Source organism: Aotus nancymaae, unplaced genomic scaffold, assembly GCF_030222135.1.
Source record: "Aotus nancymaae isolate 86718 unplaced genomic scaffold, 86718_ANA_hifiasm-v0.15.2.pri h1tg000011l, whole genome shotgun sequence".
NCBI classification, from domain to species: Eukaryota; Metazoa; Chordata; class Mammalia; order Primates; family Aotidae; genus Aotus; species Aotus nancymaae.
The window spans coordinates 40,866,809-40,885,988 of NW_026988422.1; the positions used below are offsets into that span (position 1 = coordinate 40,866,809).

The window sequence follows — 19,180 nt, forward strand, 5'->3', positions numbered from 1 at the left end:
TCAGCCTTCCGAGCAGCTAGGACTGCAGTAATGCCTGTGATCTTTATTGACCAGATCTTATTTTCTTTTCTTTCTTCTTCTTCTTCTTTTTTTTTTTTTTAAATAGAGAAAGGGTTTCTCCATGTTGGCCAGACTGATCTTGAACTCCTGACCTCAGGTGATCCGCCCGCCTCCCAAAGTGCTGGGATTACAGGCATGAGCCACTATGCCTGGCCCCAGATCTTATTTTCTTAAGTGGACATCCATCCACTTGACATTTTCCCACTTGGCATGTTATACCTGACCAGGAAGAGCACTTTCTTTTCTTTTCTTTTCTTTCTTTTTTTTTTTTTTTTATAATGGAGGTTTGCTCTTGTTGCCCAGGCTGGAGTGCAGTGGCACGATCTCAACTCACTGCCACCTCCGCCTCAGGTTCAAGACATTCTCCTTTCTCAGCTTCCTGAGTAGCTGGGATTATAGGCACCTGCCACTATGCCCAGCTAATTTTTGGTATTTTTAGTAGAGACGGGGTTTTACCATGTTGGCCAGGCTGGTCTTGAACTCCTATCCTCAGGTGATCCGCCCACCTTGGCCTCCCAAAGTGCTGGGATTACAGGCGTGAGCCACCGTGCCCAGCCAACCACCTTATTTTCTATATGTCTTATTTAGAAGTTTTGTCCACTCATGGCTATTTGGAATTAAGCTGGTTCAGCAATTCAGAATTTGAATTTTTCATACTAAAGTCAAGTTTTTGATATCTCTTCCTTTGCCCTAATACAGATAAAACCAGTATTGTTGGTATAGGAATTATTTGTACATAGTGAATTTGGCAATTAGCTTTTCAATTTCAATCCCATAAATAGTTTTACCAGAGGTAACAGGTAGCCAAATTATGTGAATTGAGTTTGCTTTCTTTTCACATTTTTTTCCCCTTCCTCTTTAAGGAGATACACATAAGCAAAAGAGTTGCCAGGGAGCAGGGAGCAGGCAGCAGATGGAGGAAGAAGAAACCAAACTTCTTAATAATCTATGAGCGAGATACTTAACTTTGGCAGACAAGCAGCAGCCTGGACAGTACAGGACCCTGCACATATACAGAGCTACCATATTTAGACAAAGCAACCATTGGGCAGGTTCAAGACTTTGGTCATGGTGGTTGGTTTTGGACTTGAAACTGTCGTTGACCCAGAGGCATTTCAGATTCACAAAGTGACAACGTAAAACTCACTACTTCCAATTACCTGGGGAAATCAAGAAGGCAAATTAATCCAATTTCTTATTACCTTAACTTGGTCTCTTATTCTCACTGGTACTCATTAGAAAGATTCACCATAGTTAATACCCTTATTAGGAGACACATTTTCAATTGGAGAATTTTTAATAAAATCACCAAGTAAATTACTCATTTTGTTTTCTCACAATGGGTTTGATATTTTAAAATATGCCCTAATTGTCTATGAAATGTGCTTTATAAAAGATTAACTACTAATTTTTTATTTTTTATGAAGTATTTTTATAAAAAGCAATTAATATTTGTCATTTTAAAGTTGTTGGAACTACAGAGAAGAGAGAACTTATGGATAGAGCACTGTACAGACTGCGTAAATGATCATGGTGGGCATATCATAGAGTTTCAGTCAGAGTTCTTTTGTTAATGTATTTTTTCTCACCCTCATTGCAGTATATTCTTTTGTCCCTTTTTTTATCTCCATCATGAAAAACTGACAAGAAGAGGCTGGCAGCACTAAAGTTATGATTTAAAAAACCGCAGCAACTATGAAATGCTTGCCTAGTCCCAATTAGGGAAACAAGTATTGCAAGAGACTGTACTGCAAAACACAAATTTAATTAGACTTTGTGTAAATAACATCATACTCTGTCCCGTAAACATTTAATGCCATGTGTCTCTAGTAGACTGCTTAGATCCCACATTTTGCAGGTGGCTTCCTTTGGTTGACAAATTTTAAAAGGCAGGAGGATTTTTTCCCCTTAGGCTAAGACTGTCAGGAGTTATTTATGACTAACATAATAGATCATTTTAATTAAAATCTCTAAATTATCAGTGTTCCCATGAAATAAAAACTGCTTCTCAGATAAAAAGTCAAAGTGAGCTAGTTCAGCCAGATTTCTCCAAAGTATTTTTGCTGAGACATCTTTATTATATATACACAGGTTACTTCACTTTTAATCACTCAAAGAGAAAAGACAATTATCAGTATCTCTTTAAAAATTTGTTTTCATTATGAAGATAGTGTAGCATCATGGGAAACTATTATTTATATGGTAAGAGAAAAAGGCAGAATACTATATATCAGGGGTTATCAGGTGGGAGCAATTTTATAGCCTAGGGGACATTTGGTGATGTCTGTACACGGTTTTAATGGCTAACATTGGGGTCGTGGTGCTATTGGCATCTAGTGAGTAGAGACCAGGGATGCTGCTGAAATCCTACAGTGCACAAAACAGCTGCCTACCACAGAGATTACCTGGTCCAAAATGTCAGTAGTGTGAAGGTGCTATATATATGCTATGATTTGGTAAATTATGAGGTAAAAGGGAATAGAGGGAACTAAAAGAAAAATAAAACAAAATGGTAATTTTTTTCCTCCTTTTCCAAGTTTTTTAGAATTTTCTATTTTGTTATAATGAAAATAGAGATTTTTGTAAGAAAACTTTTGGTGTTACAGAAATTTAGCTCTCCCGTGTGTAAGTGAGACCCATATGACTATTACTAAATAAATGTGTCTCATTTTCTAGCTTCAAATCTAAACTGTCATCTCTTGTTCTTTCCCTCCAAAGCATTGACCAATTTGTATTTACTGAGCATATTCAAATATTGCATTTAGAAAGTTATTGATGTATTCAGATTTTCAAATTACTGTTTTACTGTGCACACTAATCTACATCGATCTTGATGGCTTATTCTCTATTTCCATATTCTTTCTGTCATTTCAGTTGGGTTGGTATTTAGCTGTATGAGGGTACACCAGTATATACAGTCAGCAAAGGTAAACTTGTTATGAAAATAACATCATGTATAATGGCTAGTAATATAAAACACTGGTCTCTCTCTCTCTTTTTTTTTTTTTGTTGTTGTTGTTGAGATGGAGTCTCGCTCTTATCACCCAGGCTGGAGTTCAATGGTGAGATCTAGGCCCACTACAACCTCCGCTTCCCAAGTTCAAGTGATTCTCCTGCCTCAGCCTCCCAAGTAGCTGGAACCACAGATGCCTGCCACTACGCCTGGCTAATTTTTTTGTATTTTTAGTAGAGAAGGGGTTTCACCATGTTGTCCAGGCTAGTCTCGAACTCTTGACCTCAGGTGATCTGCCTACCTCGGCCTTCCAAAGTATAGGGATTGCAGGAGTGAGCCACCATGCCTGGCCAAACATTGGCCTCTTTATTTGGTCTGATACTAAGATCTAATTGTTGATTCTTGCCCCTTATACAAAAATTATTTTAGGACTCTGGGTACATTGCTATATATCAGAAATTGTTTACAAAAGAGCATTATTACATAAAGTCATATTTTCCATACATGGTATCCATTGTTGAACTGAAGAATATGTATTACCCCATCCCTTTTTGCCCACCGCTGAAAACATACCAGTGGAATTTAATTACACTTTCTGTTTAACGTGCAGGCAGTGACGAACAACTTGGAAAATTAGTCTACAATGCTTTGGAAACAGCCACTGGCTGCTTTGTCTTGTTGTATGAGTGGGTCCTTCAGTGGCAGAAAAAAATGGGTCCATTCCTTACCAGTCAAGAAAAAGAGAAGATTGATAAGTGCAAAAAGCAGGTAAGCATACAAGGTGACTGACTGAGCAAAAGGCCTGATCTCAAGCTTTAGGAGATGGCAGAACAAAATAGCCCTGCATTTGTTCCCTTGCAAAGATGGTTCAGAGCAGTATGAGAACTGCTTGACCAGAGAGGACAGTGAAGGACCTACCTTTTTGTCCCTTGCTTCTACTTTCAGAACTTCCACAACATGGTCAAAGCTCTTCCCGCTGCCTTCTTAACCTCCTTTCTCAGCCCTTAGTGTGGCATTAAGAGTCATCTTTCCAACTGGGCCTAAACACTAGTTTATAATTGTGTTTTTTTGCAATTCTTCTTTCTTTTCCTACTCTTGAAATATTGCTTCAGGGCTGGGTGCGGTGACTAATACCTGTAATTCCAGCACTTTGGGAGGCCGAGGTGGGAGGACTACTTGAGCCCAGGAGTTTGAGACCACTCTGGGCAACATGGTGAAACCCTGTCTCTACAAAACATGAAAACATTAGTGGGCATGGTGGCACATACTTGTAGTCCCAGCTACTTGGGAGGTGGTAGAATTGCTTGAGCCCAGGAGGCTGAGGCTCTAGTGAGCTGTGTTCATGCCACTGCACTGCAACCTGGGTGACAGAGTGAGACCCTGTCTCCAAAAAAAAAAAAAAAAAGAAAAAGAAAAAAAAACTGCTTGAAAACAATTTTGGGGGACTGGAAGATTTTGAACTTAATTTATAAGTTATAATATATAACCAAGCATAAGGAGAATGTTCAGTATTGCATATTGCAATGTTATATAACAACAAGGTTTACAAAAATTGTAGATAAAGCATCATGTTCAGAAATGTATCTGTATTTATGTATAGAAAGAAAACAAAGTAAATGTGCCAAAATCTTGAGTTATCTTTGAGTGGTGACCACATAGATAACATGTGAGTATTTTCCATCATCCTAATTTTTAAAATGTTGACAGTGATCTTTATTAAATCAAAAAAGGTTATTTTTAAATTAAAGTTTGTTTTTTTCTGGTAGCCATACCTCAAAAGAAATTTATTTTTAAAACTGTTCACTGATTTTGTAGTATTTGCATACTAGGTTTTGGGATTAAAGAAGCTGAGAATTAACTAAATTTTTTTCCATCTTTATGAACTATTAGGTTGGCCATATGGTTTGGGGAGGATTCATTTCAGGGCATATTTGTTCTCTCATTCGAAAGTATATTTTTTATCAAATACTTCACTTTAGGTTTAGTTTTTTTGTTTGTTTCTTAATTCCCCGCATCTTGTATCATCACATACTTCACTTTTGAAATGAAACCCAAGTTAATGCTGATTGGTCCAATATTAACCTTTTTATTTTCCTTATCAGATTCAAGGAACAGAAACAGAATTCAACTCACTGGTGAAGCTGAGCCATCCAAATGTAGTACGCTACCTTGCAATGAATCTCAAAGAGCAGGATGACTCCATAGTGGTGGACATTTTAGTGGAGCACATTAGTGGAGTCTCTCTTGCTGCACACCTGAGCCACTCAGGCCCCATCCCTGTGCAACAGCTTCGCAGGTACGCAGCTCAGCTCCTGTCAGGCCTTGATTATCTGCACAGCAATTCTGTGGTGCATAAGGTCCTGAGTGCATCTAATGTCTTGGTGGATGCAGAGGGCACCGTCAAGATTACAGACTATAGCATTTCTAAGCGGCTTGCAGACATTTGCAAGGAGGATGTGTTTGAGCAAACCCGAGTTCGTTTTAGTGACAATGCTCTGCCTTATAAAACGGGGAAGAAAGGAGATGTTTGGCGTCTTGGCCTTCTGCTGCTGTCCCTCAGCCAAGGACAGGAATGTGAAGAGTACCCTGTGACCATCCCTAGTGACTTGCCAGCCGACTTTCAAGATTTTCTAAAGAAGTGAGTATCACTGAGATTCTCTCTAATAGCACTTGACTCCTGTGCTTTTGATTGTGCTAGAGTGTGCCAGACATCTAAGTGATATGGAAGCTGAAAAGTGAGGAACAGGACTTCATTCTTTGCTCTCTCAATACCGTTATAGTCTCATATGTTTTCTCACATAGGTTTGTGATTCTTTTAACTACCACATTCTCTGAAATTCACTTGGAATTCACACTTGATTTTCAAACTCCTTTTGGGGGACTAATGGTATATTCTTGGAAGTCAATAAAGATTGTTACGGTGAGAAATGCCCTAGGTATCCTAAATACTGACCTTTGCTCTGGTTCCTAAGGGGTCAAAGATGAGGTTTCTTATTTCAAAAACAATTTTGGGAGTGAGATTCTGCCCCTTGTGCTTCTTAACCATTCTTTCCTTCTTTTTTTTTTTTTAAGATGGAGTCTCACTCTATCACCAGGCTGGAGTGCAGTGGTGCAATCTCGGCTCACTGTAACCTCTGCCTTCTGGCTTCAAGTGATTCTCCTGCCTCAGCCTCCCAAGTAGCTGGGATTACAGACACGTGCCACCACGCCCAGCTAATTTTTGTATTTTTAGTAGAGACGTTTCAGTATGTTGACCAGGATGGTCCCCATCTCTTGACCTCATGACTGCCCGTCTCAGCCTCCCAAAGTGCTGAGATTACAGGTTTGAGCCACCATGCCCAGCCCCTTAACTATTCTTCATTGGCCGTTTCATTCATCTAAGTTGTACAATGCACATGACTTCCTTATTCTAGGCAGAGGATTTTCACTACCTGCAAATCACAGGTGCATGTTTAATTACAAAGGCAAGTTTTGTTTTTTTTATTTTTTTATTTTTTTTTAATAAAGATGGGGTTTCACCATGTTGACTGGTCTTGAACTCCCCACCTCAGGTGATCCGCCCGCCTTGGCCTCCAAAGTGCTTGGATTACAGGCGTGAGCCACCACGCCCGGCCCAAAGGCAAGTTTTATCCAATTTGGGAGAACCCTTCTTGAGATGTTTCCTCAGGCCTAACGTGTTTGTCCAGGTCCTTCACTTAAGTGTTTTCTAGTTTAGTGCTGCCTCTGTTTTCAGTCCAAACCAAAGGTAAGTTCTCTGTTTCTGTTAAATAGGAGATAAGATCTCTTCAGTCTGGATTTTTCCAGATGCTCCTCTGATCCATCTGTCCTGTAGAAGTTGACTTGGACTGGTTCCCCTTTCTGACTCTTTGTTTCTTACCTTCTTTTTTCCTAATCATTTGCTTTTATTCACTTCTTCCACTTGCAACATTTGTTTTACCCTTCACATTTCTTTCCCTATTCCTTCTATCCCAGTAGCCAGTTGGCCTGGTTTATATTGTGACACACTGTCACTCATGGTCTTACCATTGCAGATGCGAAAGTAGCTGCACTTGTGTTTGAATGAGATTGTTTTTGTGTAAAGTGAAAATGATATATATGCAGTTGTGGAAAGAGGCCAACTTTAATTCTTTATGTTGGTTTCTCTCCTGAAAGTATATGAAAATAATAAGATTTCTAAAGAAATATTTTATGCTATCTTTTTAATGCAATAGACCTTTTAAAGTATTTATTTAAAGCACTCATTTTAGGTTAGCTAAAATGACAAATATCATGTTAGAATCACAGATGAAAAGCCTCATTTCCATCTTCAAAATATCAGCTTTAGTGTTCTGCCTTCTTCATTGATCAAGAGTAATTTAGTCAAGATTAGCAGTAGCATCATGTGTTGTTAAAAAAACAGCACTAGGAGGTGTAAGTAGAAGTACCTTTCCCATTTAGTAGCAGAATGAATGGGCTCAGTAGCTAAAATTTTTCTAGTTTTCTTCTTAAAGAAAATAACTCTATGCTTTGTCAGTTTGAAATTTGAGATCAGTGCTATTTCTTATTCATTTAACAAGATCGTTCTTTTTTTTTTTTTAATTTTTTTTTTATAGAGACGGGGTTTCACTGTGTTAGCCAGGATGGTCTCGATCTCCTGACCTCGTGATTCGCCCGCCTCAGCCTCCCAAAGTGCTGGGATTACAGGCGTGAGCCACCATGCCCGGCAAGATTGTTCTTTAGAATATTTTGTGTACTACTCTCCCTGGAGTGGTTTGATAGACTGTGCTTGGTTAAGGAGCTACTGAGAACTGTTTTAGGAACTTTTTTGTCCAGCCCTAGTTAACAAAAGAAAAAAGCCATTCATGAAGAATGAAAACAGCAACTTTCCATTTGTAGTTATATTTTTACATACTGGTGAACACCCTTTGGAGAAAAATTTTGTTTCAAATCACCTCTGTGATGGATAAGACTCTAGAGCTAAACATCTGGGTTCAGGTCCCTCCTCTACACACTACTGGCTGAGTGACTTAATTCTCCACCCTGAGTTTCCTCCTCTGTGAAGGTGGGATAATAGCACCACCTACCTCATGAGGTGGTTGTAAGGATTAAATTAGTTAACACCCATAAGTGCCTGGCACTTGGCCCAGGCTTAGTCAGTGCTGGTTTTCATCACCATCCTCGAGAGTGAGAAGAAATGTGGATGTTTCCAGGCATTTTATCCATTTTGGTTCAAAGCTGAACCTTTTCTGTATATGGCTACCCTGTTGCCAAAATTATTAGTATGGAGAAGTTCATTTCAGAGAGATCTTGGTGGCTATAAATCTCTGAAAAATACTGTACATTCTAGGTAGGCTTTTTAACATTTTTCTGATCCAGATTTACTTTCAAATCAATAGCATTTATGTCACAATTGAGTTAGAGTTGATAATGTACTTCAGAAACCCAACAGGGCATGTATAGGGATGCTGATTGCAGCATTTTGTATGTGTGTATACAAGTGAAAAATTGGAAATAATCTCAACAGTAGGAGAATGTGTAAATAAATTCTGGTAGGTCCATGCCTACACAGAAATTTTAAAAAAAGATATTTAAGTACTGGCTTCGAAAGAGCTCCAAGACACATGGTGGAATGAAGAAAGCAAATTGAAGAATAATATATACAACATGATATTGCTTAAAAAAATCAATATCCAAAAATAATGCTATTTTGTTTGGACTGTTGTATGTTTATGTATGTAAGTGCATGGAAAAAGCTCTACAATGATACACACTTAGTGGAAGAAAGAATTGGAAGGGTAGGTTGGTCAAAGGCTTTATCATTATCAGTAATGTTTTAATATTTGCAAGGAGAAGGTACTTATGTTTTAATGATATAATTAAAAATTAATTGTAAATTTAAAGAAAAATACAGTATCTTATACAAATGGTTTTATTAGAATTTTTTTTTGCCTGTCCAAGCTATGAAATAAGGAGTAACTTGCTTTTTACTGCTGTGACATAAAAAAATAAAATGTTTCTATTTATGACAGTTGCTGTCACCACTTTATATGTATAGATTTTTAAGTCCAGAAATCACAATGACAGTTGATTCTTTTAAGTATATTGTTTAATTAAAGGTCAAGTGTTAACCAAGTCATACTACTTAGGCCATTGTAATGAAAGTAGTCTGGCATGGTGGTTCATGCCTATAATCCCAATACTGTGTGAGGCCTAGGTGAGAGGATCACTTGAGTCCAGGAGTTCAAGACCTGTTTGGGCAGCATAGTAAGACCTCATCTCTACTAAAAATAAAGATTTTTTAAAAAGTATTCCAGCACAGCTGGGCATGGTGCCTCACGCCTGTAATTCCAGCACTTTGGGAGGCTGAGGCGGGCAGATCACTTGAGGTCAGGAATTCAAGACCAGCCTGGCCAACATGGCAAAACCCCCTATCTACTAAAAATACAAAAATTAGCCAGGCATGGTGGCACTTGCCTGTGATCCCAGTTACTTGAGAGGCTGAGGCAGCAGAATCACTTGAACCCAGGAGGTGGAGGTTGCAGTGAGACGAGATAGTGCCACTGCACTCCAGCCTGGGCAACAGAGCAAGACTCCGTCTAAAAAAAAATAAAATGACAATAAATAAAGCATTCCAGCATGGTGGTATACGCCTATAATCCCAGCTACTCAGGAGGCTGAGGGAGTAGGATCCCTTGAGCCTAGGAGTTTGAGGCTGCCGTGAGTGATGATCACACTACTGCTGTCCAGCCTGGGTGACTGAACAAAACATTGTCTCAAAAAAAAAAAAAAAATTTTTTTTTAAATGCCATCTTAGGCCGGGCACGGTGGCTTATGCCTGTAATCCCAGCACTTTGGGAGGCTGAGGTGGGCGGATCACGAGGTCAGGAAATCAAGACCATCCTGGCCAACATGGTGAAACCCCATCTCTACTAAAAATACAAAAAAATTAGCTGGGTATGGTGGCTCATGCCTGTAAACCCGACTACTCAGGAGGCTGAGGCAGGAGAATCACTTGAACCAGGGATTCAGAGGTTGCAGTGAGACGAGAATGTGCCACTGCACTCTAGCCTGGTGGCAGAGTGAGACTCCATCTCAAAAAGAAAAAAAAAAAGGCCCGCTTAAATCAGTTAGAATTTAACTACATAGACTTTAACTTAGACTTTAGCTTGCATTGAAATCATGCGGAGCTCTTGTTAAAGCACAGATCACTGTCCAAACCCCCAGAGCTGCTGATTTACTAGGTCAGGGGTGTAGTAGAATTTGTATTTCTAACATTTTTTTAGGGGATACTTATGCTACTGGCCAGGGACTCCACTTTGAGAAGCGCTGGGTTAAAGGTATGGCTTGTTTTTCTTCATTAAGAAACAAAACAAGAATTGTCTATTATACCATTAAACAGTAAGTTAATGGGTTCAGGGAATGAAGATTAACAGAACGAATGTGAGGCCCAGCATGGCAGCTCACACCGATAATCCCAGCAATTTGGGAGGCCGAGGCAGGCAGATTGCCCAGCCTGGGCAATAGCAAGACCCTGCCTCAAAAGAAAGAAAGAAAGAAAGTATGTAGTAAAATATAGGACTTGAAAAAAGTATTCCCTAAATGTTTCCAACTTCATCCTGTAATGAGCAGGCTTCATCTAAAGCTCATCATACTGAGCCATGCTCCTGCACCAACTCTCTGATTTGCTTTGTCTTTAGAAAGCTTTATTGATGACTGGTTCCTGAAAAGGCTTAGTTTCTCATGACAAGGCATTAAACTGTTAAATTGAGGTAAAAATTTATAGCCTACTTGTGCTACCTTAGACTTTTAAAAAATTGTTCCACGAGAGTAAGTCTTCTCCATCTAGAGATGCCTTTTTTTTCATTTGCCTCTTGTATCCAGCCTGTTGCTTAGCATGTAAATCCTGCAGGAATGGTTATTAATTTAAATTCACCTATGAGTACATTCTGTTCTATGAGTAACGTGAATTCTTTTATGTGTTTCTTTTAAAAATAAACCCATAGTTAATGCCTTGGATTAACTAGTTGAGCTCTGATTGTATGTGATGCTAAGATTCTTCCTTCCCTCTCACCAAGATGTGTTTGCTTGGATGACAAGGAAAGATGGAGTCCCCAGCAGTTGTTGAAACACAGCTTTATAAATCCTCAACCAAAAATGCCTTTAGTGGAACAAAGTCCTGAAGGTGAGTCTGTTACCATTCTTTATGTGTATCCTGTTGACATTAAATTATTTTGAACATATACATAAACCTAAAACTGGAAGGCGCTGCATGTATTATTTATTTTATGTCTTTTATTCTGAACTACTTATATCCATGAGTTTGATGAGTGCCATGTGCATGGGACTGTTTTGCCACCCTGATTTTTGTAGTCTCTACCGATGGAGTGTCCATTGATGTAGCCTCTTTTAGTGTTTAGTCACCCTTAGTGCAATGTAACTAGATTTTTCCTGCTGCACCTCAGATTAAGGAACCTCAGTAGAGATTGGGATGGATCATGAGACCTGGGTTTCAGTTCTAACTCTACAGTTAAGTCACTTACTCTGTATAACTCCCACCTCTAAACTTGGGCTAATTATATATTTCTGCCTACTTTAAGGAAGGCAAGGTTAGGAAAAGTTTTAAAAGGCCACTCAGGTAAGAGGTAATTTTTCAAACTACTGTTTGGGGTCTCTTCTTCAAGGGCTTGCATCATCATTGGCTATGTAGCTCTTCCTAAATTTCCAGTGCCTCATGTGCCTCTTGCTCTTTGTTTTATCTCAGATTCTGGAGGACAAGATTATGTTGAGACTGTTATTCCTAGCAACCGGCTACCCAGTGCTGCCTTCTTTAGTGAGACACAGAGACAGTTTTCCCGATATTTCATTGAGTTTGAAGAATTACAGCTTCTTGGTAAAGGAGCTTTTGGAGCTGTCATCAAGGTGTGGTACCAAGTCATCCCCAGTCCCCTTTAGACCTCCTTCTCTATTCCATTTCCACAAAGACTCATGGACTTGACTTCTATTTTGGGAGTGGAGAGGGAAGTGAATATGGCTGTTCAATACCATGCTCATCCTCACCTTCCAGGAGTTAAAGATTTTATTTAAGTTACGCTGGACACAGTTAAGAATTGTTCCATTTCTCTTTCCTTGCTTCATGTGGAGCATTAACATGAAACACACGTGATTATAACAGCACTTCAAGTGGAATCAAGACCTCCACAGAAAGAACGTTTTTGTGCGCTTTGGTTCAGAAAGAACATTGTTCTCTATTTTTTCCTGTTTGTTGTCAGAGTTGCTGTAGAGAAAAAGGTTCTGAGGTTAGAGGAGAGATGGACTTCAAACTGGGAAATGGTCCCAGCGGGTCTCAATGGCTTTTATTTTCCAGCTCTTATTGGGACAGAAAGGTAGTGATGTATTATTAAGGTGTGCTGTTGTTAGATCTTCCTTTCTTCGTTCCAGTCTATTTGGGTGACTTTTATTATTATCTGCCCCTTGTAGAAAGAGGGTTCAGCTGTTTTTGTATAACTGAAGTATTTCTCTGTGAATCAGGAGACCCAGATTATTGTATTAAGTCTATATACGGTACATGTCTTCTTTCACATATGAAGGTGACCCACCATCAGGCATATTGTCTGCTTAGGGTACTGAGAGTATCGTTAGGAAGCATTACTGTTACCATAGAAAAACTTTTACACTGAAAAATGAATTATATTAGTTTTCCTGTGGTAAAAGAAAGACAAGCAAGAGAGATATCCTGATCAGAAAGATCATAATTGTGTCTAAGAGGAGGGGATGATTGAAGCATATATTGTTCCTTTAACTCACAATGTCACTTTGATTAAGGCCTTTAACTTACTGTATTATAGATTCTTGAATTTAGAACACTAAGAAACTAAAATCATTAAGAAATTTCATCTACTTACAAGTACTTAACAATGATAGATAAGCTCATATAACAAAATCTGAGTAATTTAAGCCCCCATGATTTCCAGTAGTTTCTCCCTATGAGAATCTACAGCCCTCACATCCCATCTCTATGCTTCTGGGTCAGAGTAGGGCAGCCTGCCCAGCGATCCAGCATTCATTAGCAGTTGAACCCATTACTGTTTCTGCACCGTTTCATTTCAGTAAATGAATTCCTAGGGGTTTCCCGTGTAGCAAGCTTCATCCCCAACTCATTTCGTATATGATATGTACCGAGATGTGAGAGTGAAAGATAATGCCAATATCCGCACCCCTCATCCTACACTGTCCTTTTCCCTATTAACCTGGCAGTAAAAGAACACAGGGCTGTCATTTTTTTGGAGCACCTGCTATATTTCAAATTGTGTGCCAAGTGGTTCACAAACCTTGTCTTTAAATCTCAGGACATTCTTACAATATAAGTATGATTCTGATTCTCTAGATGAGGGAACTGAAGCTGAAAGAAGATTTGTCCTTTGCCTGAGATGACACACCTCTGCTAAGAGATAAAACCACCATTCAGAACCACCTCTGTGTTATTACAAAGTGTGTGTTCTTATCACTATTTCCATACAAAAAAAGATAATCTGAAACTCAGTTTTCTAGTACTCCCTCCTAATTCCCAGGACTTCACTTAGACTTTTATTAGTTTACGTGAGCCAAACAAAAGAATGATGTTCTGTTTTGTGTTTTGTAATCAACTAATTTCCCTGTCACCCATGGCCACATGGCATTTGCTTTTCTAGAGTATATCATCACCTCAGCTGACCTGCATGGATGGGACTGCAATGTTCCAGTGAATAAGACTTTATTAAAGCTACTTCCATCACTGCAATTACATAGTGGAACTACTTGACATAAGGATGCCTCTATGTGGGATGGGGGACTTGTTTTTTTTTTTTTTTTCATTTTTATTATTTTACTGTGTTGTTAATTGTATTGTTCTGGTTTCAACACATCATCTTAGTTATGTAACCAAATCAGTGGGCAGTGATTGTGTTAATACCAGTTGCTGTTATTTACTGTGCTAATAACCTTTCTCTGTGAGGCCTTGATCCAAGTACTTTACAGTCACCATTTGGGGTAATGGAAATTACCCCATTTTAAAGATAAGAAAATTGAGTCTCAAGAAAACTAAATAATTTCCCCAAGTTCACATGGCTTTAAAAATCAAGGAATTAACCTTTGTGTTCAGGTCTGTTAATATTTTTGGAGTTTAATTTGTTTTTAGTGACTTTTAAGTATATAAAAAAAAACCCAGAGAGAAACTAAAATCATCCAAAACCTTACCCTGACTTCAGAAAATAATTTTTATCTTCGAATCAAGACATTTAGAAATTTAGATAGCAGATACATTGGAAAAGCAGGGAAGTAATTGTCTGTAAAATTATTAAAATGGAGATTCTGTTTTCCCCAGGAATACATCTAGATTGGGGTGGGCTGTTTTCTGAATTTTGTGGCAGCCAAAGCTTTTTTTCAGTTTAAGAATTTCAGACGTGTGGTTCTTGACTGTAGCTGTGGGTTTCATTTAGAGCTTCAGGCTTTCCTTGGGAGGGGATGGGGGAGTGGGGCACATTGCAGAATGCAGGTTTGTGCAAGGCTCCGAGCCGCTGACCTTCCCCTGTGCTGCAGGTGCAGAACAAGTTGGACGGCTGCTGCTACGCGGTGAAGCGCATCCCCATTAACCCCGCCAGCCGGCAGTTCCGCAGGATCAAGGGCGAAGTGACACTGCTGTCACGGCTGCACCATGAAAACATTGTGCGCTACTACAACGCCTGGATCGAGCGGCATGAGCGGCCGGTAGGCCCGGGTACGCCGCCCCCGGACTCGGGGCCCCTGGGCAAGGATGAGCGAGCTGCGCGCGGGCAGCCGGCCGGCGACACAGACGGCACGGGCAGCGTGGAGGCCGCCGCGCCGCCGCCCATCCTCAGCAGCTCGGTGGAGTGGAGCACTTCGGGCGAGCGCTTGGCCAGTGCCCGCTTCCCCGCCGCCAGCCCGGGCTCCAGCGAAGATGAGGACGACGACGAGGACGAGCACAACGGCGTCTTCTCCCAGTCCTTTCTGTAAGCGCCCGCACGGCGCGGACCAGCTGCCTCTGAGGCGCCCCCTGGTTTCCTTTCTTTATTTTTTTATTTCCTTCCTTCCTTCTTTTCTTTCTTTCCTTTTTTGAGATTGGGTCTCGCTCTGTCGCCCAGGCTGGAGGGCAGTTACATGTCCTCTGCTCACTGCAACCTCCGCCTCTCGGGCCAACGAACGTTCCCCAACTTTAATCCCCACCAAGTCCAAACCAGGGAAAAGGGGATTCATACAGAAATCCAAATGAGTTGACCATTTTGTTTTTGTTTTTAAACCCACTTTTAGAGAGCAACCAAATGCAATCTAAAGGAGCAGTCCCCAACCTTTTTAGGCACCAGGGACCAGTTTCATAGAAGACAATTTTTCCACGACGGGAGTTGGGGGAATAGTTTTGGGATGAAACTTTTCTATCTTACATCATCAGGCATTATGAGAATCTAATGTCTGATGAAAACGCGCACAACCTAGATCCCCTGTGTGCACAGTTCACAATAGGGTTCGCGCTCCCATGAGGATCTAATGCCGCTGCTGATTTGACAGGAGGTGGAGCTCAGGCCTTAATGCTCGCTCACCTGCTGCTGTGCGGCCCTAACAGGCTGTGGACCTATATTAGTCCATGGGATTTGGGACCTCTAATTAAAAAAAAAAAACAAAAAAACAAAAAACTAACCCCCCCGCTATTTTCAAAAGATTTCTAAAATCCAAGCCCTGGAAAAAGGAAAAATAGAAATTACTTCCCATACTTCCATCTTATACATTTAATAGAATTTCTCATAGGACATATCCTTTGGATAAGGGCTTGCAACCCTGTGAAACATTTAAGAACTAATTTGGAGTCTTGATACAGTGCCAACTGCAGACCCCAAAAAGGTACCAAATCAGTAATTATGATCCTAAAGTTTATGCTTCTCAGAATCTACCCTGTTTACTTTTCAAGATTTTGTTTTATTTTTTCCAGGTGGATACACTTTATGATTACTCTTAGTTATTAAATTTTTTCAGGAAACTTAATCTGGCTAATTTTTATTAAATCAAAAGAGCTCTGTGTTTTGTATAATAGCAAGTACAAATCAGCACAGTGTAGAGTATACATCAATGCCTGTGGGCTCATGGTGTGATATCTCTAGCCTCTTGTGCTTTCTAGTATTTGAAAGTGTCCATTTTTATTATTGTAATAGGGATTTCTATTCCTTTAGTATTTCTCTGTTTCTCTTTTTCAGACCTGCTTCAGATTCTGAAAGTGATATTATCTTTGACAATGAAGATGAGAACAGTAAAAGTCAGAATCAGGTAAATATATGAATAGAAATTATACCATTTATTCAAGATATAATTGATTTCTGATGTCATAAACCTTAGGTAAAGTATTAAAGCTTTAATCTGATATTCAAATACAGAAACCATTTTGAAATATGATTATTCATTTAAAATATATTCTACCTGTGTTTATTTATAGACCTTTATCCATATAATAAAGCATATCTCCTTTTAGAAGAGAGAAGTCAGTTGAGGCACTGCATTTTTGTATGTGATGAAACAGTTTTCTAAGGGTTTGAGAAACTATCTGGTTAAGGATGAGAAATGAATGCAAATTGATGAACTAAACAGTCTAATCATGGTGTTACCTCAGTCTGTCCCACATCAATTAATCTTGATTCCTTGTTTTCATATGCTACCCTCTAGAACAGTGTTTTTACACTGTGTATCATGATCCTATAATGCAGCAGTGTCCAAACTTTTGTCTTCCATGGGCCACATTGGTAAAAGAATTGTCTTGAGCCACATATACTAACACTAATGATAGTTGATGAGCTTAAAAAAACTGCAAAAAGTCTCAATGTTAAGAACATTTACAAATTTGTATTGGGCTGCATTCAAAGCCATTCTGGGCTTCATGTAGCCCACAGGCCGCAGGTTGGACAAACTTGCTGTAATGAGTTAAGAAATCAATGTAAAGAGTCACAACCAGATTTATTTTATTTGTAATGCCATAAAAAGGAGTAGTGAGGCTGGGGACAGTGGGTCACGCCTGTAATCTCAGTATTTTGGGAGGCCAAGGCAGGTATATCACTTGAGGTCAGGTGTTTGAGACCAGCCTGGCCAAAATGGTGAAACTCCATCTCTACTAAAAAATCCAAAAATTAGCCAGGTGCAGTGGCGTGCGCCTATAGTCCCAGGCATTCAGGAGTCAGGCACAAGAATCACTTGAACCAGGGAAGCGAAGGTTGCAGTGAGCCGATATGGCGCCACTGCACTTAAGCCTGGGAGACAGTGAGCCTCTGTCTCAAAAAAAAAAAAAAAAATGGAGTGGTGAATACCACATGTATTATATTTTAAAGGTTAACTTTGTAAAGTTACAAAGTTAGTTATAAAGTTTACAAACTGTAAAGTTACAAAGTTAGTTATAAAGTTTGCAAACTATGTAAAGTTGCAAAGTTAGTTAAAAAGTTTAACTTCGTTCTTGGTACTTTACCTCATAAGTATGTGTACTGGCTGTGATATAAAGTATATTTCTTCATGTGGATTATGGTTTTAAAAAGTTTGAAAAGCACAACTCCTCAAAGCCTGAAAGTCCCTTTAATTCTGCATCTTCCTCTGCCTAGGCCAGAAGAGCCTCTCTGTGCTGGTGCATGGAGTTCAGAGTGAAGCTTTTTAACTACTAGAGCAGTCAGTTGTGTCTGTGGGGAATTATTCTACTATTGGGGGCTGAACACAACTTTTTTATTAGTTTTTCTAAGAGACAGGGTCTCCATCTGTCTCCCAGGCTGGAGTGCAGTGGTGTAGTCACAACTTACTGCAGCCTAGAACTCCTGGGCTCAAGTGATCCTCCCACCTCAGCCGTCCAAACTGCTACAATTACAGATGTGAGCCACGTGCCCAGCCTGCAGTGACTTTATTACCAGGAATAAAAATATAATTGCCAGCAGTTATAAGGGTTCATTCATAATAGGTAAAGAAAAGTCTAAGTGTAGACTCTTAGATAAGCAGTTCAGTTGATTTGAAGGAGAGCTGAGTATTAGCCAGTGTGTTTTTTATAAGTAGTTCCCTTGTCAATTAAATCACTAATAATAAAAACTTATTAGTTATAAATTTAGCCAGGAATAATAGCATAAATAATCTAAACTATGCTGGCTGTGGTGGCTCACACCCGTAATCCCAGCGCTTTGGGAGGCCAAGGCAGGTGAGTCACTTGAGGTCAGGAGTTTGAGACCAGCCTGACCAACATGGTGAAACTCCATCTCTGCTAAAATACAAAAAATTAGCTGGGTTTGGTGGCAGGCGCCTGTAATCCCAGCTGCTCAGGAGGCTGAGGCAGGAGAATTGTTTGAACTCAGGAGGCAGAGGTTGCAGTGAGCTGAGATTGCATCATTGCGCTCTAGCCTAGGTGACAAGAGCAAAATTCTGTCTCAAAAAAATGTCCAAACTACTGCTAAAACGAAAGTTAATGTTTGGTTTTTAGCATTTGTTATGCACGTAATTATTACAGGGGGCCATCAAATCCTGGTTTTGCTCAGATAAGAGCAGCATCCACGGGCATCCTAATTGATGGATAGAAGACTCCAAGAGATTAACAGATTTTCTTTGATAAAAGAAAAAGTTCTATGCTGGGCACGGTGACTCACGTCTGTAATCCCAGCACTTTGGGAGGCCGAGGCGGGTGGATCACGAGGTCAAGAGATCGAGACCATCCTGGTCAACATGGTGAAACCCCGTCTCTACTAAAAATACAAAAAATTAGCTGGGCATGGTGGCGTGTGCCTGTAATCCCAGCTACTCAGGAGGCTGAGGCAGGAGAATTGCCTGAACCCAGGAGCCGAGATCGTGCCATTGCACTCCAGCCTGGGTAACAAGAGCAAAACTCCGTCTCAAAAAAAAAAGAAAAAGTTCTAAAAATTCTTCCTCAGGAAAAAAAAAATCAGAAGTGGTCAAATGCTAACTAATGCTTTTTCTGCACTTGGGGTTATAAGTATTCAAATATATCTATTGGGGGAAAAGACTTTTTTAAAGAAAAGTATCACGTAGAGAAAGAAAATCAACTGTAGAGGACAAACAGAGTAATGGTTTGAAAAGTGTTCTGGAGGGTCATAGACTGTAAGTGGCAGCTGAGTACATGTTCTTCAAGCATGTACCTCTGAGGGCAGTGTGCCCTTTTATAATGTGGTCACTTTT

At 39.8% G+C, this 19,180-nt stretch overlaps 1 protein-coding gene across 2 annotated transcripts in view; it reads left to right on the forward strand.

Annotated features, from left to right (window-relative positions):
* The window catches only part of EIF2AK4 (eukaryotic translation initiation factor 2 alpha kinase 4), a 105,647-nt gene that overhangs the window by 30,116 nt on the left and 56,351 nt on the right, over positions 1-19,180 (forward strand). For both annotated transcript variants that reach the window (XM_021668801.2, XM_064374840.1), the window contains exons 8-13: positions 3,624-3,781; positions 5,116-5,651; positions 11,068-11,174; positions 11,754-11,911; positions 14,567-14,997; positions 16,231-16,300. In XM_021668801.2, the coding sequence (XP_021524476.1) occupies positions 3,624-3,781; positions 5,116-5,651; positions 11,068-11,174; positions 11,754-11,911; positions 14,567-14,997; positions 16,231-16,300 (1,460 nt within the window). The remainder of the gene's footprint in view (positions 1-3,623; positions 3,782-5,115; positions 5,652-11,067; positions 11,175-11,753; positions 11,912-14,566; positions 14,998-16,230; positions 16,301-19,180) is intronic.